This window comes from Mastomys coucha, unplaced genomic scaffold (genome assembly GCF_008632895.1).
Source record: "Mastomys coucha isolate ucsf_1 unplaced genomic scaffold, UCSF_Mcou_1 pScaffold20, whole genome shotgun sequence".
Lineage (NCBI taxonomy): Eukaryota > Metazoa > Chordata > Mammalia > Rodentia > Muridae > Mastomys > Mastomys coucha.
In genome coordinates this window covers 143,050,300-143,075,311 of record NW_022196903.1, presented here as the reverse complement: position 1 = coordinate 143,075,311, position 25,012 = coordinate 143,050,300, and the positions used below count along the sequence as shown (strand labels likewise).

The 25,012-nt window shown below is 41.5% G+C and overlaps 1 protein-coding gene across 8 annotated transcripts in view; it reads left to right on the top strand.

Annotated features, from left to right (window-relative positions):
• Dennd5b (DENN domain containing 5B) overlaps nucleotides 1-11,338 on the top strand; it is a 152,393-nt gene extending 141,055 nt beyond the window's left edge. For 7 of the 8 annotated variants that reach the window (XM_031383976.1, XM_031383984.1, XM_031383977.1 and 4 more), the window contains 4 exons: nucleotides 3,499-3,581; nucleotides 4,132-4,258; nucleotides 6,100-6,274; nucleotides 10,559-11,338. In XM_031383976.1, coding sequence (XP_031239836.1) covers nucleotides 3,499-3,581; nucleotides 4,132-4,258; nucleotides 6,100-6,274; nucleotides 10,559-10,742 — 569 coding nt within the window. In that variant the 3' untranslated portion in view covers nucleotides 10,743-11,338. The other variant, XM_031383982.1, reaches the window with a different exon arrangement.
• The last annotated feature ends 13,674 nt before the right edge of the window (nucleotides 11,339-25,012 follow it).

Below are 25,012 nucleotides of genomic sequence, written 5' to 3'. Positions count from 1 at the left end.
TATATTCATACATACATACATAGGCAAAATGTACTCATATGTGCATACCTGACTCCAAATATACATACGTACATACATACATTCATACATACATACATAGGCAAAATGTACTCATGTGCATACCTGACTCCAAATATACATACATACATACATATATACATACATACATACATTCATGCATACATAGGCAAAATGTACTCATATGTGCATACCTGACTCCAAATATACATACATATATACATACATACACATATACACACACACATAAATTTTTAAAAACAAGATTTGGCCTAGAGAGAGAGATGGCTCAGCGGTTAAGAGCACTGACTATTCTTCCAGAGGTCCTGAATTCAATTCCCAGGAACCACATGGTGGCTCACAACCATCTGTAATGAAATCTGATGCCTTCTTCTGGTGTGTCTGAATACTGCTACAGTCTTAATAATAGTAGTAATAAAAATAAAAAACAAGATTCAGTGGGTTGTTTGGAGAGAAAAAAATCAATAAGAAAGAAACAGAGAGAGAGAAAGAAAGTGGATAAAATTAGGAAGGTGGCTCAGTAGGTAAGGTACTTGCTGCACAAGCCTGAGGACTTCAGGTTAGATCTCTAGCACCCATGTACAAATCTAAAGGGTTTCTTAAAGTTCACTACCCAGCCTAGCCAATAACTAAGCTCTGAGATCAGCAAGAGGCCCTGTCTCAAAAAACCCAATACCTTCTCATGTGCATGATGTACATGAGAGCACACACACACACACACATTCTCTCATTCCACCTTCTATTTTTGAGACTGTGTCTCACTGTGGCTGGCTGGCCTGGCATTCACTATGTAGACCATGCTGGCCTTGAACTTACAGATATTCATCTGCTTCTGCCTCTGAAATACTAGGATTAAAGGTGCATCCTACCATGCCTGGCCTATCATTTCACTACGATAATCTCTGTGAAAGGAAAGCTATGTGTGCTAAGCATGTATTCTACTAAACAACTTCCTTTTCCTTTTAAATATTTGATTTGGTTTGATTTGATTTGTATGTATGTGGGGGTAGGTATCCTCAGAGGCCAGAAGAGAGTATTGAATCTTCTGGAACTAGAGTCGCAGGTAGTTGCAAGGTGCACATACACATGCCATTTTGTTATGGTCTTGTTTTGCTTTGCTTTGCTTTGCTTTGCTTTGCTTTGCTTTGCTTTGCTTTGCTTTGCTTTGCTTTGCTTTGCTTTGCTTTGAGCCAAGGTCTCACTTTGTACCCGAGTGGCCTAGAACTCACTATGTAGACCAGGCTGTCCTTGAACTCACAAAGATCTGTCTACCTTTGCTTCTGCCTTCCAAGTGCTAACATTCAAGATGTGCACTACCACACCCAGCCCACACACACCCCATTTTCCTCTTATTACCTATTTCTACTTCTGAGTCTAGGTAAAATTTGTTTACCTTTTTTATTTTAAAACTATTCTTGGGGTGGGGGGGTTGACTTAGTTACTGCTTGCTCTATTACCATGACAGAAACACCATGACCTAAGCAATTTATAGAAAAAGCATTTAAGCCAGGCAGTGGTGGCTCATAATCCCAGCATTCGGGAGACAGAGGCAAGAGAATCTCTGAGCTTGAGGACAGCCTGGTCTACAGAGCAAGTTCCAGGACAGCCAGGACTTCACAGAGAAACCCTTTGGGAAAAACAAAAAAGAAAAGCATTTAATTGGAGCCTTGCTTACAGTTTGAGAGGGTTAGTTCATGATCATCATAGTGGCAGGCTGATAGGCATGGCACTGGGATAGCAACTGAGAGTTCATATCTGATCCACAAAGTAGAGACAGAAAGAATGAGAAACTGGACCTAGCGTGGGCTTTTGAAACCTCAAAGCTCCTGGGGCTCAGTAGATAAGAGCACTGGCTATTCTACTAGAGGTCCTGAGTTCAATTCAGGACCTACATGTGGCTCACAACCATCTATAAATGTAGTCCCGTGGGATCTGATGCCCTCTTGTGATTACAGATGTACATACAGACAAAACACCCATACATAAATAAATCAATCTTTGAAACCTCAAAGCCCTTCTTCAGTGGCATACCTTCCTTCTCCAGCAATGCTGCAGCTCCTAGTCCTTCATAAACAGTGTACCCCTGATGGGAACCAGACATTCCAGCATATAAGCCTGTGGAGGCTATCCTAATCCAAACCATCACATGGGTAGTACCTCTGTTGGTAGCAGGCTTATCTGGCAAAAAGGAAGTTCTCAGTTCAGCTGTCAGCACCACATAAGCCAGGCATGGTGGCTCCTGTTAATAATTCTCCTGTTTAAGATGTCAAAATAGGATCAGAAGTACAAAGCCATCCTCAAATTCATAGTGAGTTTGACGCCAACTGAGACTACATAAGACCCTAAAAATAAACTTACTAGTCTTAATATGTGGTAGGCAAGGTGGGTTTGTCTTAAGTTACTTTTCTGTTGATGTGATTAAAACACCATGGCCAGGGGCAGCTCTTAAAAAAGGCATTTAATTTGGGATTGATAGTTTCAGAGAGTGAGGTCATGACCATCTGGCAGGAAGCATGGCAGCAGGCAGGTAGGCATGGCACTGAAGCAATAGGTGGAAGTTTACACCTTGAACCACAGTCTTGAGGCAGAGGTGGGGGCTGTAACTAGGAATGGTGTAGGCTTTTGATACCTCAAGTCCCTCCCAGTGACATACCTCCTTTAACAAAGCCACACCTCCAAATCCTTCCCAAACAGTTCTACCAGGTGGGACTAAGCATTCAAGTTTATGAGACTATGAGGGGGTGGTTCTCATTCAAACCACCACCATGGTTCAGGTCCCATTCAGGCAGTCCACCAAGCTATCTAGAAAGAGGTAATGATGAACAAGTGGTCACTGCAGGAATAGAGCAAGGAGAGTGACAAGCCAGTAAGGAAAGGAAGCCTGACTTCTGGCCAGGGCACCATATGGTATCTGTCTGGCCTCTACCCTTTAATCACAACAGCAGAGCTTCACACAGGTCCTTGAGAGCCTCAGATGCCTTTGCATACACCCACCAAGAGAGTCTTGGCAGGGAACCTCCAAGTAATGATAAAGAGAGTCTTCCCACTTCACCCCTCAAATCCAGAGTACTGGCACTTCATGATTGGAACAGGCCAAATCATTGCACCAAATAACTTGTTCTGTTTTTCCAGTGAGGAGTGGTTTTGTTTTTCTTTGTTTTTGTTTTGTTTTGTTTTGTTTTTCTATTTTAGTTGAGAAAAGCCAAAGGAAATTAGACACTTGATTTGGGTTGTAGTTTACACGTAGTATGGCTAGGAGTTGAGTCTCAGGATCTCTTGAATTATTTTCTAGTGCATCACAAGCCTTGGGCTTGGCCAGTTTGTTCAGTGGCAAACTCCATGAAATCTCTGGAAAAAGTAGCTTGCTTGGATGAAGTGTTTACTGCAGAGACTTACAGTTGAACATCCCGTAGTATTTTATGTTTTACCAGGTTGTAGACACTGTTAATTATTTTGCAGAACCCAATGCTGGACAGATCCAAGAAGGAATTGGAGAAGCTGTGAACAATATTGTGAAACATTTTCACAAACCTGAAAAAGAGGTATTGTGGGAAATAAAACTGTGTGGTGGGACTTTTCATTTCCCCTAATCAGGTTTTTTCTATGTAACCTGGAACTTATTGTGTTGACCAGCCTAGCCTCAAACTCAAGAGATGTACCTGCCTCTGCCTCTGATTGCTGGGATTAAGGGTGTACACCACCACCACTGGGCTCATTTGTAAGCTTTTCTGTTGGCCACAGAAATATCTGTTCAGCTGCCTTCAGCTCTTCGGTTTTCTAGTGTGGTTGTTATTTGGCGGGGGCGGGGGGAGATTATTTTATATGTTTGAGTGTTTTGCTTGCTTGTATATCTGCACATCACATGGCATGCCTGGTGTCTGGAAAGGTAGAAGAGGACACTACATCTAAGGGTTGTGAGCCATAGTGTGGGTACTGGGAACAGAAGCAGGTCCTCTGTAGGAATAGCCAGTACTTTTTACCACTGAGCCATCTCTCCAGCCCATTTAGTGGTTTTTTTTGTTTTTGTTTTTGTTTTTTTAAGCATAAAAACAACAGAATCCCTTGTCACTGTGTTAATACTATGCTTTACAGAGAGGAAGCCTCACAGTGCTGCTGTGCGGAGAAAATGGCCTGGTTGCTGCACTTGAACAAGTTTTCCATCATGGGTTCAAGTCTGCCCGCATCTTTCACAAGAATATCTTCATCTGGGACTTCGTAGGTAAATTAAGTAGATGCATGTTATTATAAAGCTACTGAACTGTTTCTTTAAAAACTCAGGAAGCCAAAATTTTGAATGAATAAAAAGTTGTAATAAGCTAGGTGGTGGTCGTGGTGGTGGCACATGGCTTTAATCCCAGCACTTACAAGGCAGAAGCAGGTGCATCTCTGAGTTTGAACCCAGCTTGGTCTACAGAGTTCCAGGACAACCAGGGCTACACAGAGAAACCATATGTTAAAAAACAAAAGAAAGAAAGAAAAGAAAAGAAAGTTAATAGTAAACTAGTATGTTTTGAGCTGCTGAGGGCTCAAAAATACTGAATTTGATCCCAGGGACCTACAAGGTGGAAGGAGAGTACTGATTCCCACAAGTTGCCCCTACACATACACACATAAAATAAGTATTTAATAAAATGAAATAGGAGCTTGGAGTGATGGCACATTAGTTACGAGCATATACTTCTTTTCTAGAGGACCTGCATTCAGTTCCCAGCATCCACATGATGGCGCACAACTCTCTTTAACTCTCCTAGAGGATATGATGTGCTGTGCTGGCATCTGAAGGCACTGCACTCCCATAGTACACAGACATGCAGGAAAGCAAAACTGTCATACATATAAAATAAAGATAATATTTTGGTTAAAACAAATCTTTAAAAGCATGCTAAGTTTTGTGATTTTGTTGTTGTTGTTTTTTCGAGACAGGGTTTCTCTGTGTAGCCTCTGGCCTCAAACTCAGAAATCTGCCTGCCTTTGCCTCCCAAGTGCTGGGACCAAAGGTGTGCGCCACCACCACTCAGCAAGTTTTGTGATTTTTGTTTGGTTGGTTTTGGTTGTTTTTTTTGTTTGGTTAGTTGGTTGGTTTGGGTTTTTTTGTTTGTTTTTGTTTGTTTGTTTGTTTTTGTCTTTAAGTACATAGAATTCTAGTGCTCCCAGTTTGTTTAAAGGTTGGTAAATTCATCTTGTGTTTGTAGATTAGGCCAACATGAACTCAGATCAGAGCTTTCTAGCAAAGAAAGGAAAGTTGCCATCACCCCTAAGAGTGATTTTCCCCTTTCCTAAAAACCTTAGAATTTTACTGCTCATGACACTGATGTCTACATACTATTGTCTCTCCCCTCAGATTTACTCCATAATATCCACTTATGTCTATTTAATAGTCTTAATTAAGGCAACCATCCTAGAAGAGAAACCACCTTAATTGTCAGATAGCCATGGTGTTCCTATTCCTGGAAGGATTGACTCTTAGGAGATAATTTTCTTTTCCTCTCTTCCTTTTTGTTCCTCTTTTTTCTTTTCTTTCTTTTTTTTTTATTTTTTGTTTATTTTTAATTCTTTTGGTTTTTCATGCCAGCTTTGTTTTGTTTTGTTTTGTTTTAAGGCATTTATTGTAGAAAGGCAGAGAGAGTAGAGAAGTAGAAGCTGACCATGGCCATGGGGGGGGGGGCGGGGAGGGAATGCAGAGAAAGGGAGAACAAGAAGGCAAGAGAGAGAGGCAAGAGTAAGAGATTGAGTAAGGGCGCCAATTTCTATTTCATGAAAATATTTAAAAAGAACAAACTTTCCAACTTTCTATAATATGGTCTTGATTAGAATATAAATTCCTGTCAGGCATTGGTAACACCTGCCTTTATTCCTCACACCAGGGAGCATACTGTTCAGATCTTGGTAATTCATTCTGAAATAAGTGAGAAAGTAATGGTTTGGGCTAGAGGACTGGCTATGATGCCAAGCCTCAGTAGAGTTTCCAGAATAAATTAGATGATTTTTACTACATACAAAGTTTTGACATTTCTATAAATAACTGTTGTACTGTAGTGTGATTCTGCTTTTCTTCCTCAGAGAAAGCAGTGGCTTATTTTGAAACCACTGACCGGATTTTAGACAATGAAGATGATGTGCTCATTCCGAAATCATCATGCAAAACCTTTTGCCACTATGTAAATGCTATTAACACTGCACCCAGAAACATTGGGAAGGACGGCAAATTCCAGATTCTAGTTTGCCTGGGAACAAGGTACAGAGTCAAAGTTATGCTTTCATTATTTTTGTTACATGGGTAACATGAGTCTAGAAAGGGTTAGACCAGGTTATGCCCTTTTCTTTTTTTTTTAAGACAGGGTTTCTCTGTGTAGCCCTGGTTGTACTGGAACTCACTCTGTAGACCAGGCTGGCCTCGAACTCAGAAATCTGCCTGCCTCTGCCTCCCAAGTGCTGGGATTAAAGGCGTGTGCCGCCACCACCCAGCTTCTCTTGGCTTTCTTCATTCCAACTTTTATTATGAGACTGCTATTTTCTTGTGCCTTTCTGTTACAGTAGCAACTGATTTACCTATTTTTCTTTTAAGATTTATTTTATGTGCATGAGTACACTGTAGCTGTCTTCAGACACACCAGAAGAGGGCATTGGATCTCATTATAGATGGTTATGAGCCACCATGTGGTTGCTAGGAATTGAACTCAGGACCTCTGGAAGAGCAGTCAGTGCTCTTAACCACTGAGCCATCTCTCGAGTCCCTGATTTACCCATGTTTAAAATAGATTTCTGTGTTTTTATTTTGTGTATAAATGTTTTGCCTTGCCAGGTGTGGTGGTTCACACCATTAATCCCAGCAGTAAGGAAGCAGAGAAGTGTAGATCATCAGTTCAAGGCCAGCCTGGTCTACAAATTGAGTTCCAGGGTAGCCAGGGCAACAGAGAGAAACCCTGTCTCTCAAAGCCAAAAACCAACAAACAAACCAATAAGTAAATGCTTTTCCATGGATGTGAGTATGTGCCAAGAGCCAGGTGCCTGCAGATACCAGAAGAGAGTGGGTCCTGGAAAAATGAACCCAGATCTGCAAAAGCAACAAGTGCTATTAAATACTGATTCATCTCTCCAGCCCTCATGTGCCTATTTTATAAGCAATAAAATAGGAAATAGATGAGTCCTAAATATATCAGCAAACTATCCCCCACCCCCCCACTCCACCCCCCCAAAAAAAGATGTGGGCCACCATGATGTCTGTTTTGTTTTGTTTTTGATTTTTCAAGACAGGGTTTCTCTGTCTGTCCTTGGCTCTTCTGGAACTCCCTTTGTAGACCAGACTGGTCTCTAACTCAGAGATCCTCCTGCCTCTGCCTCCCAAGCGCTGGGAGTAAAAGCATGCACTACTACCACCTGGCTGTGTCTGATTTTTCAAATACTATTAATTGCATTTATTGATTTATCTATTTAGTGTGTGTTTAGGGGAAAGGAGATAGGAGGTAGGAGGCAGGCCAGGACATCTATATGGAGGAGGTCAAAGGAACCTTTTTGTTTGTTTGTTTGTTTTTTGTTGTTTTGTTTTTTGGAAACAGGATTTCTCTGTATAGCCCTGGCTGTCCTGGACAGAGGAGACTTTTTAAAGAATCTATATTGGGGACTGGAGAGATGGCTCAGCATTTAAGAGCACCAACTGTTCTTCCAAAGGTCATGAGTTCAAATCCCAGCAACCACAAGATGGCTCACAACTATCCGTAATGAGATCTGGTGCCCTCTACTGGGGTGTCTGAAGACAGCTACAGTGTACTTACATATAATTAAATAAATCTTTAAAAAAAAAAAAAAGAGCCGGGCGGTGGTGGCGCACGCCTTTAATCCCAGCACTTGGGAGGCAGAGGCAGGTGGATTTCTGAGTTCGAGGCCAGCCTGGTCTACAGAGTGAGTTCCAGGACAGCCAGGGCTATACAGAGAAACCCTGTCTCAAAAAACCAAAAAAAAAAAAAAAAAGAATCTATATAGGAACCAGGATTCACCTTTACCCAACTGATCCATCTTGCCAGCCTTGGTTTGTTTTGCTTGTTTTGGTTTTTTGGTTTTTAAGTTAAGAAACTTGGGATGTAAATCAGTGGTAGAGTACTTGCCCAGAGTGCAAAAGACCATGAGGTTCTACCCCTAGCACCACCAAAAATATTTATTATAATAACAATAGTAATATAAAAAAAATTAAAGGAAATAAATTGCTATTTAACTTTGAAGTCATGAAAGTCTGCCTTTAACTCATTCACTCACCACACTCATTACTCTGTTAAATTTGATGCCAGAATGAGCTAAAAAAAAAAAACAAAAACAAAACTAAACAAATGAAAGAGGCAGAGGTTTGAATCGCTCAACAGCAAATGTTTGCCTAGCCAGCACTTACTCAGGAGTTGATGGGTACTGAGTTAACTAACCAAGTAGTTAACTGAATGAAAAAAAATGAAATAAGATGAGGAGGAAGGCGGCCATCACTCTTGTAGAGTGTGGAGACAGGTGTTATTGTAGAGACAAGGGAGAAAGCAGGCAGAAGGAAGGACATAGTATAGAAGAGGAGAGAAGTAGGAAGGAGAAGAACAGAGCAGAGACACTGGCCAAGAGAGGCAGCCTGAGCCAAAAGACCTGGGAGGGAGACGGGTAGGGTAGGGGCAAGGTTAGAAGTACTGGGAGGAGCCACAGGTACTGAGTGAGACCTAACATTTACCTAGTGGACAGGCAAAAGAGGCAACAACATGGAGAAAGGGCGAGCAAGGAGAGTTCGGGTCCTTGCACCAGGGTCTTTGAGGAGAAGAATGAGAGCGTACATGGTACAAGTATGTTCTGTCATTATACCTTTCTGAGAATGAGGAAGTTTTTACGTCAACAAGCCTGCAGCTAGGCTCTGTGACTCCCAGGCAGACAGGATGGTGAGTACCGAATGTGTTGTCCAGTACTCTCTTTTTTTTTTTTTAAAGATTTTATTTATTATATGTAAGTACACTATAGTTGTCTTCAGACATTCCAGAAGAGGGCATCAGATCTCATTACAAATGGTTGTGAGCCACCATGTGGTTGCTGGCATTTAAACTCAGGACCTTTGGAAGAGCAGTCAGTGCTCTTAACTGCTGAGCCATCTCTCCAGCCCCCAGCACTCCCTTTTACATAAACTCACTGACTATGCTAACATTAACACAGAACGAGGCTGTACTATGCACCATCCTACCCCCCCAATTGAAAATACTAGTTTGTATACAGTGTGTACTGTTTTTGCCTAACCTGTGGGTCATAGCTTGTGCCAGAGCAAGCCAGGTTCAACCACCTGTCCTGGTTAAGCCAGGTAAAAGAGCCTAATTAATAGTGAAAAGCAGGAGTGAAAGAGATGGCTCAGCAGTTAAGAGCACTCACTGCTCTTCCAGGAAACCCAAGCTTAGTTCCCATTAGCCACATCAAGCACCAAATAACCCAGTAACTCTAGCTCCATGGGGTGAGGCCCCACTAATGGTCTCCATAGGTACGATACACACACGGCACACACTAACAAGAGCACACAAACATAAAGAGAATTTAAAGTGTAAAAAGCATAGTGAGGGGCTGGAGAGACGGCTCAGCGGTTAAGAGCACTGACTAATCTTCCAAAGGTTCTGAGTTCAATTCCCAGCAACCACTTGGTGGCTAACCACCATCTGTAATGGGATCAGATGCCCTCTTCTGGTGTGTCTGAACACAGCTACAGTGTACTCATATAAATAAAATAAATCTTTTTTAAAAAATGCATAGTGAGAAGCAGAAAGGGAGATTTATTCCATGTGGCCTTATTGGGAAGAGAGAGAGAAATATATACGCCCAGTCATCCTAGGGCCCTGATTTGAGCAACAGGATTGAATAGGAAACAAAAACAAAACTAGTCCCACCAGGGTGTAGTCCCACCTGTCATTGTCTAAGCTCCAAGTTTCTCCTGCAAGGTCTCAAGTTAGAAGTTGTAAGTCTGAGGCTGGAGAGATGGCTCAGCAGTTAAGAGCACTGACTGCTCTTCCAAAGGTCCTGAGTTCAAATCCCAGCAACCACATGGTGGCTCACAACCATCCATAATGAGATCTGACTCCCTTTTCTGGTGTGTCTGAAGACAGCTAAAGTGTACTTACATATAGCAATAAATAAATTAAAAAAAAAAAAGTTGTAAGTCTCTCTCTCTTTCTCTTTTTCCCTGGGAGAGCTCTTCCTTTGACTGTGCCCAAGATTTCAGTCTTCTCCTAGGAGAACATTTCTTGGGTAACTTTTACATTATTTTTTGTTGAGACAAGGTTTCACTATTAGGTCTGACTGGCCTGGAACTCGTTGTATAGACAGACAAGGTTGTATAGATGTTCCTGCCTCTGCTTCCCAAGTGTTTGGACTAAACAGTCACGTGCACCACAGCTGCTCCTAGGAGAACTTAATTTCTTGTAGTTTTGTTTCAACGGGCTGACAATTAAAGGGAAAGACACAAGGGGGAGCCAGTTACACTGTATCCATTAGAGCTCAGACACTGTGTCTGTTTGGTCTGTAGGGATCACCTGCTCCCACAGTGGATTCCATTGCTAGCAGAATGTCCTGCCATCACCCGAATGTATGAAGAGAATGCACTGCTTCGAGACCACATGACTGTCAACTCCCTTATCCGAATTCTGCAGACCATTCAGGATTTCACCATAGTCTTGGAAGGATCACTAATCAAAGGAGTGGATGTGTAAAGCAGCCAGCAGAAACTCTTCATCTACCCCTGACTCCTGAAGCTTCCTCAACTATGGGGTCCTATCTGGACCGATCTGACCATACTGAGCACTGCTGGGGCAGTGCACTAGAAGCCCCAGTTTGAACAGTCTCCACTCTGCAGACAAGGCAAAGTGCTGTATTGTAGTTCATTTGAACCTGAAATTTAGTATAAAATAGAGTATTTTCATGTGTTAGAAGTGTGTAAATATGCTACCTTTAAGAAATTATATTACTCTAATAAGATACTTTTCTTAGATTGAATATTCCCATGACTTAAAATAAGTAGCTTAAAAATGTTGGGGGTGGGGAAAGCGGTGCTAGTCAGGAAGAAGCCAGTAAATGTGTATGTACATAGCGCAACCCAGGCAGGCTTCTTTTTCCCTCCAGGTCTCACAGAGAAACCAGAATGCTTTGTTCTGAAGCAGCTATCCCTCCTGGAGTCCCATCTTGTGTGTGGTGAATGTATACAGCTTTACATAATGTACAGCAGTCCTCATTGTTCCTTTTAAGTTATAAACCATTTAATATATTTGAATTATGAGTCATTTTTCTAGTTTTGGGAAAGTTTTTCAGTTGGCACAAGGAAAAGATATAATTAAAGTATTTTAAATATCAGACCCCTGCGAGGCTTAGTGGACCACACCTTTAATCCCAGTACTAGGGAAGCAGGGGCAGGTGCATCTGAGTTGCAGGCCAGACAGAGCTACATAGCAAGACCCTATCTCAACACACTTACACAGAGAGAGAGAGACAGATATACACACACACACACACAGAGAGAGAGAGAGAGAGAGAGAGAGAGAGAGAGAGAGAGAGAGAGAGAGAGAGAGAGAGAGAGAGAGAGAGAGAGAGAGAGGGAGAGAGAGAGAGAGAGAGCAAATACCAGATCCCAAGAGCTTGGCTAATTGGAAAGCAAACACAAGAAGCCCTGAGAAACATGGGATTTTAACTTCTTTACCTTTGAAAGATTAGCCTGGAGGCATCCTTCTTGGAATTTTTATTACTGTTCTTTGACAGGGCTTTTGAGATAATGAATTTTAGTATCAGCCGTATAGCCATAACTGCAAGAAACAGTGTGACTCAGTACTTTCAACTTGGCCATCTAAACTCTATAACTGGAGCTAAACTACCAGCCCAGTCTTTGTTAGGTTCCAGCCACTCCCTCTCCCAGCCCCATCCCCCTCTCAGAAAATTGAAGGAATGTGGAAGAAGGAGGAGGTCTCAGTGTGATTTGGAATGCTTTTGTGAAGGTATTTGTTGACCATGATAATGCAAATAACAGAAGCGCTGAGAAAGAAAGAAGCCTTTCTGGGTGTTTAAGGGAAATGTAAAGCAGTTGGCCCAGAGAAGTTAAAAGCCACTGCGGCAGACTGAGGAGTGAATTTGACAGGAGACAATTTAGGAACCCGTGAAGGTATACCTTACTAGTTTGATAGCTAATCTATTTTTTAAAGCTTAATAAATGTTAGCAACTACTTAAATCTTTATCTTTTGGTAAGTAAGTTTCGGGACTCTAATTAGGCACCTTGTTAGTAGCAAAATTGCCTCAGCAGAGCTCCATGTTTTATTCCCTGTTGTAGCTGAAAACCTGAGCCATGGCCTCTAAGGATCCGTGTGCAATCTCAGGGCCCTGAGCTCTTGCCAGTAGTACTGTTTTCCTTACTGGAGGAAGAGACTAATAGATCAAGTGCCTCTTGCCCTTTATCAGAAACTATTCAGCCAAGGAAGAGCACCTGGTACTATGAAGAAAAGGGTTGCCGAGGGTACATTTACAAACCTGTAGAAAGAAAGGGCTTAGAACATGTCTCTAGATGACCTGGATAACCCAGAGGTTTGTTTACCTAAAGTAAGGGTGTTTATAGTAGAGAGAGACTATTCTAGAGACAAATCTACTATGGGAAACATCCAGAAGTTAGATACGGTCCATCCCTGGGTTTTATTATTGTCTTTTCCCCATGGGGCCATCCTGATGCTGAGCACTCAATGAACTTTTAAGTCAGTATTCCACAGTTGAGTCATTAGTACACCTCTTCATTTTATAGGTGAAAATAGAACACTAAGAATCAAAGACATTGTATTCTTGCCCTCTTCCCCTTGACAACACAGGGTTTAGAATTTACACTTTTTACCACACCCTAGTGCATGAAACCAACATTCTTGGTTGACATTCTTACTCGGTAGCATTTCTTCTGTTGAATCTTCAATCAACTGTACAGATATGAAGCTATATTTCTGTGATATATAATAATGACTGAAGTTTGCGTTAAATTGTTTTGTTGTTGTTTGTGAAACAGGATCTCACTGTATATCCTAACCCTGGCTGGCCTTAGAACTCCATTTGTAGACCAGGCTCACCTGGAACTCTCAGAGATCTACCTCCTAAGTGAGGGGATTCATGTGAGTGCCCTGCCCAGCAAACTGTTCTTAATCTCTTATGCATTACATCTGTTAAAAATGAGAGCAGAGTAGTTGCATTCCAGCTTGAGTTTAAGACTTACTTAAAAAGTAGTACCAAAAAAAAAGTTACCTATAAAATTTTTTGTTCCACATGATGTGCTTTGGGTGAACTAGTAAAATAACTGATTGAAAGCACCAAGCATTGTCTCAAAGGCTAGCCTTATGCCTTGGTAAGAATCTGCTCAGACAGCTGAGCCTCGTGGGAGCTGCTTGACTGACCCATAGCCTTCCTTTGATAAATCTTAGCCTTACAGAATAAATTTAATATATAGAAACACCCTAAAGACCTTAGGGTGTGATTAAAAAAGAAAATGTTTCCACTGAATTTGGGGTTACCCATTGCAAATGATAAAGAAGTAAGACTTCTCAAGTGACCTATAACAAACTGAATCAATTTGAAAACTACATCACAATGGTAGCAGATTGCTCAAAACAGATGCATATAATCATACAAGCTGACTTCTGTAAAGACCATACAACAGGCTTTCTTCTTGCTCTACTATTAAAAACAAAAACAAAAACAAAAAAACTAGAACAAAGCTTTAGAATCACCTCATAATAAATGAAAGTCAAAAGTACTTATTTGTGTGTTTGTGCAAATAAATTTAAAGCAAATACCTGGGACCAAAATTATATTCTACATAGTAATTTTAAAATAAATCATTTTAAAGTGAAATTGACAAGGAGAGATGGCTAAGCAGTTAAGAGCACTGGCAGCTCTTGCAGAAGACCCAGTTCAGTAGCCAGCACCCACATGGTCCCTCACACCCAACCTGTTACTACAGTTCCAGAGAATCTGATGCACTCTTCTAAACACCTTGGGCACCCAGCATAGTGAGCATACATACATATAGGCAAAACACTCATAAAATAAAATAAATCTTTTTAAAAAAATTCTTACTAGATGTTTACTGGCTGGGGATGTAGTTCATTGGTAGAGTGCCTGTGTAGCATATACAAAACCCTGAGCTCTGTCCTCAGCAGGCACAAATAAAGTTGCCAAAATTTTAACTTCTTCAAAAGCTTATTCTCCAAGTATTTTTCTTGAGTACTAAAATCTCTAATCTTAACCTTCATGTCACCTTTCTGTTGGCCTTACAGTAGCTTGTGTATTATATGTGAAAAGTTGTCCATGCTTTAAGAGGGAAGTACTTTAGTACCTCACAATGAATGAGCTTCTCCATGCAAGGTGGAGTTGTGAACAAGTAAAAACCCCTGACCTGACCCTATTTCCACTGAGAATGAAAATCTGATAGAGGAAACCTAAAATTTGCAACAGTTGAATTTCATCTAAAATTCATTTTAAATGTTTGTATTTATTATACTTTTTCTAGTTTTGTGGGATTTATTTAACATGACTTTTTAAAAATTTATGTTAATGAACTTCTAAAACACTGTATGAATAATAAACTTTTGCTTCTACTTCCTTTTCTGTCAATAAGCACGTGTATAAATGTAATGAAAAACAGATTAAGACTATACATGCCTGGCAGTGGTGGCATACACCTTTAATCCCAGCACTTGGAAGGCAGAGGCAGGCAGATTTCTGAGTTCAAGGCCAGCCTGGTCTACAGAGTGAGTTCCAGTACCACCAGGGCTATACAGAGAGACCCTATCTCAAAAAAAAAAAAAAAAAAAAAAACTATACATAGTACCTTGTGTCTGACATGTGTCAATATCTCTAAAATGGGAAGTAGTACAAAAGGCCATCAGATCCCCAGGGAAATATTTAACAGCATTGGGAAATTGGGAAGAGACTTCTTTATAATGTGACATATCTTCTAAGAATAATGTCTTTTCAATAGAGTATTCATTTAGGAAATTGTGTTTTCTCTGAAGTTTACAGAATCTAGTCTACCCTTTTCATGGTGTTGAAAGGCGTTCTGAACTCGTATATTTCAGTATTAACACACCTTTATTGATTGACAACAGAGCACTCTACTGCTTTGATAGAGTAACTGAGATCTCTAAGCCTCTGTATCTTTTGTTTGGTTGGTTTAGTTTTGCTTTTGTTTTTTTAAAGGAAGAGTCTTTTTACATAGTCTTTGCTGTCCTAGCACTCACTCTGTAGACCAGCCAGGCTGGTTTTGAACTGATACACATTCGCCTGCCTCTGCCTCCCAAGTGCTGGGACTAAAGGCATATGCCACCACCGCTGGTAAGCATCTGTGTCTTTAGAAATCTTTGTTTCTTTCTCTTTTTTTAAAAGATGTATTTATTTATTTATTTATTATGGATATATCATCTGGCTGCATGTATGCCCGCAGAGCAGAAGCTTATTATAGATGTTATTACATATCTCATTATAGATGGTTATGAGCCATGTGGTTGCTGGGAATTGAACTCAGAACCTCTGGAAGATCGGCCAGTGCTCTTAACCCTGAGCCATCTCTCCAGCCCAAAATCTTTGTTTCTTATGTAACTATTTTTTTGCATTATCATTTAGTATAACTGGGAGACAGAAAAAAAAAAAAACCTTATGTCCCTTATTTTTAAAATACATGTACAAATTTGCTGAATCAAATGGTCTGTTAAGCTTTTTTAAAGAGGTTTGCTTTTGCAGTGTGATAAAAGGAATCCACGGAGGGGCTGGAGTGGAGCTCAGTGTTGTATGTGCTTACACAAGGCTCTGAGCAGCACTCCAGCAAAAGAGAATAAACTCAAGGATGGTTATAGTCCCCCAAATCCGATGTCTCTCTCTCTCAAGGATAAGACAAAATTGATTTCAGAAAGACACATTGAGGTATTCATATTTATATCAGACTGAAGAAAACTTCATCAAATAAACTTCCCCCTCTTTGAAAGGGTTCTGTCTTGTCCTTAGCTATTTAGGAAGTAGCCATGATTGCTTGGCCCAATTACTTGTGGGTTGGATCCAAGATGTATTTTAAACAAATATTGGCATAGATAGTAAGGAGTTTCTGTTGTCAGTCAAATGAGGATATAAAACATAGAAAAAAATCTTATGCTACACTTGAGCCACATATAAAGATAGCCTATGTTTTTGTTGTTGTTGTTGTTGGTTTTGTTTTTAATTACTATTTCTGCATTTAAATTATACTGTTTTCCTTTGTATTGCTAACAATGTATGTCAGAACTGGAGTTTTCTCCCCTCCCCCATCTGAACATAATATAAAATCTGAAGAGTATTGTGACGTTAAGCACTTTAACATATCAGACAAACTGACATGGGTTTTCAGGTTTTGGAGTACATTTAAATATGACTTTTCATGCTTTGTTCTTTACAAATAAAACTGTGGGGTTGATACTTTGTTGTTTTGTTTCATTATTGGTGGATCTTCTTAAAAGTTTCATAAAACAAGAGACTTAAAAAACAGAGATAAGGGGGCTGGAGAGATGGCTCAGCAGTTAAGATCACTGAATGTTCTTCCAAAGGTCCTGAGTTCAATTCCAACAACCACATGGTAGCTCACAACCATCTGTAATGGGATCTGATGCCTTCTTCTGGTGTGTCTAGAGACAGCTACAGTGAACTCATATATATATAAAATAAATAAATCTAACAACAAAAAAAGCAGGGCTAAGTCAAAATCATTACAGAAGAGGAAGGGAAGAGAATCTGCAGGAATAAGATTATCCACTAAGGAAGAATGTGAGCTCAACCTTACCCATATAGAAAACCACTTCTTTATGGAATTGCTCTACTAAGGCCCTCAACTTAGTGAGGTGAGTTCTACTCATGTTGTGGTGGACACTCTGCTGTGCTCAGCAGAAGTCCAATTTTGAGGGCATCGGGATGCTGGAGATCAAATGCAAGGTCTTGCACTACTAGATAACCATCCTACCACTGAGTTATACTTTCACTCTTTAAATACTAACCTTATTTTAAAAGGGGTCGGAGGTGAGGTAATAGTGGTACACCTTTAATCTCAGCACTTGGGAATCAAATCTCTCCGAGTTTGAGACCAGCATAGTCTACATAGTGAATTCTAGGCTAGCCAGGGCTATGAAGCATAAATCTGTCTCAAAAAACAAAAACTCAAAACACCTTCACCAAAACATCTGAAATAATGTTTAGTCAAATATCTGGGCATCCTGGCCCATTTAAGTTGATGTATATAAGATTACTGTAGCTGGGCCATGGTGGCATGTGCCTTTAATCCCAACACCTGGGAGTCAAAGGCAGGTGGATTTCTGAGTTCGAAGCCAGCCTGGTCTACAGTGCTACACAGAGAAACACTGTCTCAAAAAAGCCAAAAAAAAAAAAAAAAAAAAAAAAAAAAAAAAAATTAACTACTGTAAACAAGAAAACATAGTAGAGAATGTTCTGAGTAATAGAAATCTCTAAACCAGGTACAACTGTGCACTTGTACAATTAGTGTTCTCTCCTGCCATCTTAGGGATCTTGGAATTGACCTTAGGTTGTCAGGCCTGTATGTATAGAACAGGGACCGAGGACTGGGGGGTAGGAGTGGGGGAAGGCAACAGAGTCACATGATAAATCCTGGGGAAACCAGACTCAAGAGACCAACATCTGAGTGCAGATCTGAGTTTATTACACAGTGCATAAGCTTATATACAGTGTTTGAGTCAATCCTAAATCCCTAAATCCTTGGTCAGTCATATCTCACCACACTATCTCCGTGCACCAAAGAAAGCCCTGCCTGATGAGGTTACTCAGGAGTGGGAGGAGCATCATCCTGTTAGACGGAGGAGTTGGGGGTAGCAGCCTCTGCCCTGGCCTTGGTTCCTTTTTGCTGTTTCACAGGTGTTCCCAGAGCCATCTTAGATTTAATGCCCTGTATGGCAGCTCAGGACTCTGAGTTGTTAGGAGCCTGTGGCACCTAGCTCTCCATCCCACTTTGTACTTCACAAGATTGACTTCCACATCCCCTACATGTATGCAAATATCTGTACCATCTGACACACCTCACTGAGCATTCTTTTACAACATATTCATTCCATCAACTCACTTCCTCTGGAGAATCTTGACTCTAATATACATAGGTTCTTGGGATTCAAATCCTGCTTGTCCTACTTGTTATGACTCCACCTACTTGGTCATTTCTCTACACCTCCCCCCCCAAAACCCCCCATAAATATGTTTTTGGGTTGTTTGTTTGTTTTGTTTTTTGAGACAAGGTCTTCCTTCTATGTAGCCCTGGCTAGCCTGGAACTCACTATGTTACCAGGCTGGTCTGGAATTCACAAAGATCTGACAGCCTCTGCCTCCAAGTTCTGGCATAAAAGGTGATTGTCAGGGCTGGAGGGATGGCTCAGCGGTTAAGAGCACCGACTGCTCTTCCGAAGGTCCTGAGTTCAAATCCCAGCAACCACATGGTGGCTCACAACCATCCATAACAAGATCTGACTCCCTCTTCTGGAGTGTCTGAAGACAGCTACATATACTTACATATAATAAATAAACAAATCTTAAAACAAACAAACAAAAACATTAAAGGTGATTGTCACACCTAGCTCAGTCCATTTCTTTTTGATATACAAGCTTGTTTTTTATGTTATAGCTTGTGATAATTTGCTTTGTTTTGTTTTGTTTTTTCAAGACAGGGTTTCTCTGTGTAGCCCTGGCTGGTCTTGAACTCAGAAATCCACCTGCCACTGCCTCCCAAGTGCTGGTATGAAAGGCTTATCCTACCACTGCCTGGTGCTTGTGATAATTACTAATTGTCAACCTTACTGATAGATTATTTCTTTGCCAGTGAAATGAGCCAATTCAAGCCAGAATAGGTTATATTAAAGGCAGTTTTATTGGGAAGCTGCTCTTGGACAGTGGGTTCACTGACCCCAAGGACTGAGGCCAGGGAAGTTGCCATTGGGAAATGGGGAGGGGGGCAAGGTAGGAAGGAGAGAGAGAAAGAGAAAGGACACTTGCACAGAGAGAGAAGAGGAGAGAGAAGGAGGAGGAGGAGGAGGAAGGAGGAAGAGAAGGAAGGAAAAGGAAGAGGAAGAGGGGAGACCCCAAAATGTCTGAATTATATAGGGAAGAGCCTCTTGGGGAAGGGCAGCCCAGTTTCTGGGCTGGGAAGTTCAAAGTTGGGAGCAGGGTATGCCAGGTAGGTAGTGAGGGATGCTGGGAGAACCTGGAAGCCAAGTCTGCTTCAATATGTAAAATATGCACCTCAGTCCATTGTCCCTGGTATGTGAAATGAAACACTTATAGCATCTAGAATCACCTGGAGATAGACCTTTAGTTGTTCCACAGCTAGGATCCTATGGAACTGACATGCATTCACCTCTCTGTTCCTTATTATAGATGTCATATGTATTAGGGTTCTCTAGAGTCTCAGAACTTATGGAATGTCTCTCTATTTTGAGGAAATTTATTGTGATGGCTTACAGTCTGTAGTCCAACTAACCCAACAATGGGCAGTTGTGAATGGGAAGTCCAAGAATCTAGTAGTTGCTCAGTCCCACGAGGCTAGTTGTTTCAGCTGGTCTTCTGTAGAAGTAGGTTCCAACAGATGTGCTGGCAAGTAGGTGCAAACAGGCAAAGAAGAGTGAATCTTCCTTCTTCCAATGTCCTTATTGTAGAACTCCAGCAGAAAGTGTGGCCAAGATTAATCATGCCTGGACACCATATGACAAGCTGCCTCAAGCTTCCAATCACCTGATGTTTTTCTCCATGATGAATTATATACTTAAACTGTGAGCCAGAATAAGGCTCTTATTCGTGAAATTTTGTTTTGTTTTGTTTTTTGTTTTTTGAGACAGGTTTTCTCTGTATAGCCCCAGCTGTCCTGGAACTCACTCTGTAGACCAGGCTGGCCTCGAACTCAGAAATCTGCCTGCCTCTGCCTCCCAAGTGCTGGGATTAAAGGCGTGCGCTACCACCGCCTGGTGGAAATTGTTTTTAATCAGAGTATTTTAGCACAACAACAGGAAAACAAGTCATAACTCGAAAAACATTAAAAACAAAAGTCTCATGTTGCCCAAGTTGGCCACAGACTCAATATGTTATTCTGGAAGAGGTCCTTGAGTCCAGAACCCTCTTGCCACCATCTCTCAAGTACAGGATGTAGAGCTGTTGTGCTGTAATTCCTTGTGAATTTTTGTTAGTCATAAATGTTTAGTTTCTAATTATTTATATTTCTTTTTTAGCATTATTATATTTTATATGTATGAGTATTTTGCCTGCCTGTACATGTATGTTCCAAGCACATACCTGTTGCCTAAAGAGGTCAAAGAAGGCATTAGATTCCCTGGACATAGAGTTCCCAGCACAGATGGATGTGAGCTGCTGTGTGGGTGCTGAGAACCTAAGCTGGGATCTTCTGCAAGAGCAGCAAGTGCTCATAACCTTGAGGCATCTGTCCAATCTTCTTCCCTTCCCCCAGATACTTACATTCGTTATCCATCCTTTTGCTTTTTCTGTCATGGTTGAAAGACTAGCTTCCAGAACTATTCTGACTGAGATTCAAACTCTGCCACTTACATTAGCCAAGGCCCTAAAGTCCATAAATGATGATTTATTGCTGTCTGAAGTCAGTCTTCTCATTGTATTATTTGACTCCCCATAGAATATTGGAAAAATGACCTGTCTCACTGTTTGTTTATTGTAGTTTCTAGTTCTGGGAACTGAGAACAGTGCCTAGTACATAAAAACGATTCTCAGGTGGGCAAGATGACCCCAGGTGAAAAGAACAATACTGATTTACTTAAGAAATAATTCTGGCAATACCTATACTTTGTAAATCTCCTATCTATCTAAACAACCAGACTTACAGTCTACTTTCTCTGTTTAAATTGCCAAACATGTAACCTGGGGCTGGGACCCAAAAGAGATTAAAAGGTGATAGTGTTGTAGAATGAATAAGCCTAGAGTGTATATAGTATATACAGTGTATATAGTTAGTGAAATCTTCTGTTCAGCACCAACTCTTACTTGGACCTTAGCCCTAATCACCCAGTAACTTTAGTAAAGAATGGCTATCAGGGTTAACAGCAGAAGTCATACCTTAGTGGACTGATTGGGGCTGAGGTTCTCCCTGAACATTGGAGTTACTGCCTCAACCCCTATTAATTAATCTTAGAATCTTTTTAACATTTCTTTATCTTGTGTGTGTGTGTGCGCGTGCACATGTTTAGGATAGAGTACAGCTGTGGGAAGTTGCGTCTCTCCTTCCACCATGTGGTTTCTGAGTATCAGACTCAGGTTATTAGATTTGGTGCCAAGTGTCTTTTCCCACAAAGTCTTTGTTATGTTGTTTTTTGTTTTTGTTTTGTTTTGTTTTGAGACTGGGTTTCACTATGGCTTTGTCCTGGAACTTTTTGTGTAAACTAGGCTGGCATTGAACTCAAAGAGATCCTGCTACCTCTGCCTCCTGAATGCTGGCACTAAAGGAATGTGCCACCATGCCTCGTGTTACCTAATGAGTCTTCTTGTTGACCCTTAATACTTTGTTTGTGAATGGCAAAATAAAAATAAAAAGGAAAGGACTTGACATGACTGCTCCTTAGTATGATGGAGGAGAAAGTTTATTGTAGATAAAAAGGAAAGCATTTCTTTTTTTTTTTTTGGTTTTTCAAGACAGGGTTTCTCTGTATAGCCCTGGCTGTCCTGGAACTCACTGTAGACCAGGCTGGCCTCCAACTCAGAAATCTGCCTGCCTCTGCCTCCCAAGTGCTGGGATTAAAGGCATGTGTCACCACCGCCCCAAAAGGAGAGCATTTCTAAAGACAGAGACATCTGTGGGAGTTCAGAGTGGACAAGTTCAGACTAAGCTGGGACATGCGGGTAGTGTTGTGTTTTATAAAAAAGAATAAGAATCCAGAGATATGTTTGGTAGATGTGTGGTATGGAATGGGGAAAGGGGGTGCTTCTCCAGGCCAATGCTGAGGCATTCCTTCCCCTTGAGGTACCATCCATAAGAAGGTATAATATAGAATAGAGTTTACTTAGGGCATGGGGGAGGGAAGTGAGGAGTAGTAGAGACAGAGAAAGAGGGAGGGAGAGGGGAGGAGGGAGGGGGAGGAAGAGAGAGAGAGAGAGAGAGAGAGAGAGAGAGAGAGAGAGTGTAGAGGCCAACCATGAGCACATGGAGAAAGAGCAGGGAGGGGAATACAGAGAGAAGGGACAGAAAGGGAAGAGAGGAAGAAGAGAGAGAGAGAGAGAGAGGAGGGGTGAGCAGCCCCTTTTATACTGAGTCAGGCATACCTGGCTGTTGCCAGGTAACTGTGGGGCAGAGCCTAGAAGAAATGCCAACAGGTAAAGGGGGAAGGGAAGGGAGAGAGGAGAAGGTACCGTAGACCAGAGGGTACAGGAGGCCAGAGGTACAAAAAGGACCTGGTAACCAAAATGGCTGGATTATATAGGGAAGAACCTCTGGGGGAGGGGACGCCCAGCTCTTGTGCTAGAAGTATCCCTGCTGTATCCCTTAACAAGTGGGGACTATGGGATGCTGAGAAAACCTAGAGGCTAGGTCCACTTTGCTGTGTTAAATAGGCACCTCAGCTGCTTGTCCTGAGTTTGAAATTTAAGAATTTTAGACTGATAAGAGCAAGATTCACATCTTGCTCTGTCACCCAAGCTAGTCCACATTACAAGCAGTCACCCTGCTTTGTCCTCCATGATGGCTGGGGCTACAAGCATGTGCATTGCACCTGGCTCAAGGGCTTTTTTATATCCCAAGTTTAAAAAACACTAACCTCAAAATCTATTGCTTCAGAGTAGCAAAGGCAGCAAACAGCTTCTCAACCACTTTCACTGCCAGAATCTGAGTCCAAACTGAGCCCCATAATCTGTGCTCCCTTGTACTTCCTCCTGCCTAGGGGATTATATGGGCTATTATTGCTCTGTTTATAGAGCCCACCCTACACCCTCACAGGAGCCAGGCATTATGGAGGACTAGGGCTCCCAGGAGTTCTTCGCTTTTCAAAAGCAAGCTGAGAACTGGAGTAGTTCTGGTATCCTTTATATAAACACACCCTTCTAATCTACTGTCTGAGGACTGACTTTTCTCACTTCATAGCTGGTAATCCAAAAGTCTCCTCTGCCAGAATGACACTGTTCCTGTCCTCTGCAGTAGGAAAGAGGGGTAAGTGGGGTGCTCCTTTGTGTTTCCTTTGGGAAGAGACCAGCAGGTGTGAAAGTGAAGAGTTCCTGCCTAGTAATGCCCGGCTGTCACTTCCCTGAAAGTCTGGAACTCCTCATGCTTTGTTTTGCCATTAGAAGAATAGAGGTGAGACAGCTCAGCCGGTAAGAGCACCAACTGTTCTTCCAAAGGTCCTGAGTTGAAATCCCAGCACCCACATGGTGGCTCACAACCACTCATAATGAGACCCCTTCTGGTGTGTCTGAAGACAGTTACAGTATACTTATTTATAATAATAATAAATCTTTGAGCAAGAGCGAGCAGGGCCAACCAGAGCAAGCAGAGGTCCCAAAAGTCAATTCCCAACAACCACATGAAGGCTTACAACTATCTGTACAGCTACAGTGTGTACTCATATACATAAAATAAATATATAAATCTTTTTTAAAAATGTCCATTATATTTAAAAAAAAAAAAAAGAAAGAAAGAAAGAAGAAGAATAGAAACATGGGACTGGAGGGTTGGCTCAGCAATTAAGAGTGCTTGTTTCCAGGACAGCCAAGGCTACACAGAGAAACCCTGTCTCGAAAAAAACCAAAAAAAAAACAAAACGAAAAAAAAGAGTACTTGTGGCTCCTCCTGGAGTCCAGAGTTCACTTTCCAAAAGAATCCACAGTTGGTGGCTCACAATGGCCTGTAACTCCAGCTCCAGAGACTCTAACACCCTCATGTGTCCTCTGTCAACACTGAACTCAAGCTCATATACATCCATACACATTAATAAATATAAAAAGGAACAGGAACATGGAAGTGGTGGTTCAGATCTATAATCTCATCACACTGGTGGATTGCTGGGATATTGAGGCTAACCTGGACTACATAGTGAGTTCCATCCATGTATAGATAGCCAGACTCACAGTTGTTTACTTATGGGGAAAAAGGAGGTGGACTGGGATGATGGCTCAGAGGATAAAGCATTTGCTGCACAGGCCAAAGGATGAAAATTCAGATCCCCAGTGCTTATGTTGGGTTGGCATGGTAGCCTTCCTCAGCAGAGATAGGGGAATCCCCGAGCAAGCTGGCCAGCAAGATTCTACCTCAATGTATAAGGTACACTGTGATCAAGGAAGACTCCTATTAGCCTCTGGCCTCCACGTGCTTCCCCACACATGTGAACATGGATACAAACACTTCATATACACAGAAAAAATGGGAACAATAAAAGCGTCATACTTGGAATGAAAATGCTATATTATGCGTGCCACATAACTAAAACGTTAGAGCCTGTTATATTTGAGGCAAGTATTATGCCACTGAGCCAACACTCCCATCCTACACTATACTACTGCTGAACATGGACTCTGAAAAGAAAGGAAGATATTGTCCAAAGGTCTGTACACACACACACACACACACACACACACACACACACACACACACACGCACATACACACACTAACACTTGGACACATACACACATGCACACAAACACACTATAACATTTGGACACATGTATGCACACAGGCATGCATGCTCACACACTATAACACTTGAACTCCCCTTCTGTTCAGATGACTCTGGTATTTTTTTATGACCGGATTCTGAAGGGTTTCAGTTTCCTCCCTCGTGAACGGAGGTTAAGATTCCTGTACTTGGCCGGGCAGTGGTGGTGCACACCTTTAATCCCAGCACTTGGTAGATAGAGGCAGCTGGATTTCTGAGTTGGAGGCCAGCCTGGTCTATAGAGTGAGTTCCAGGACAGCCAGGGCTACACAGAG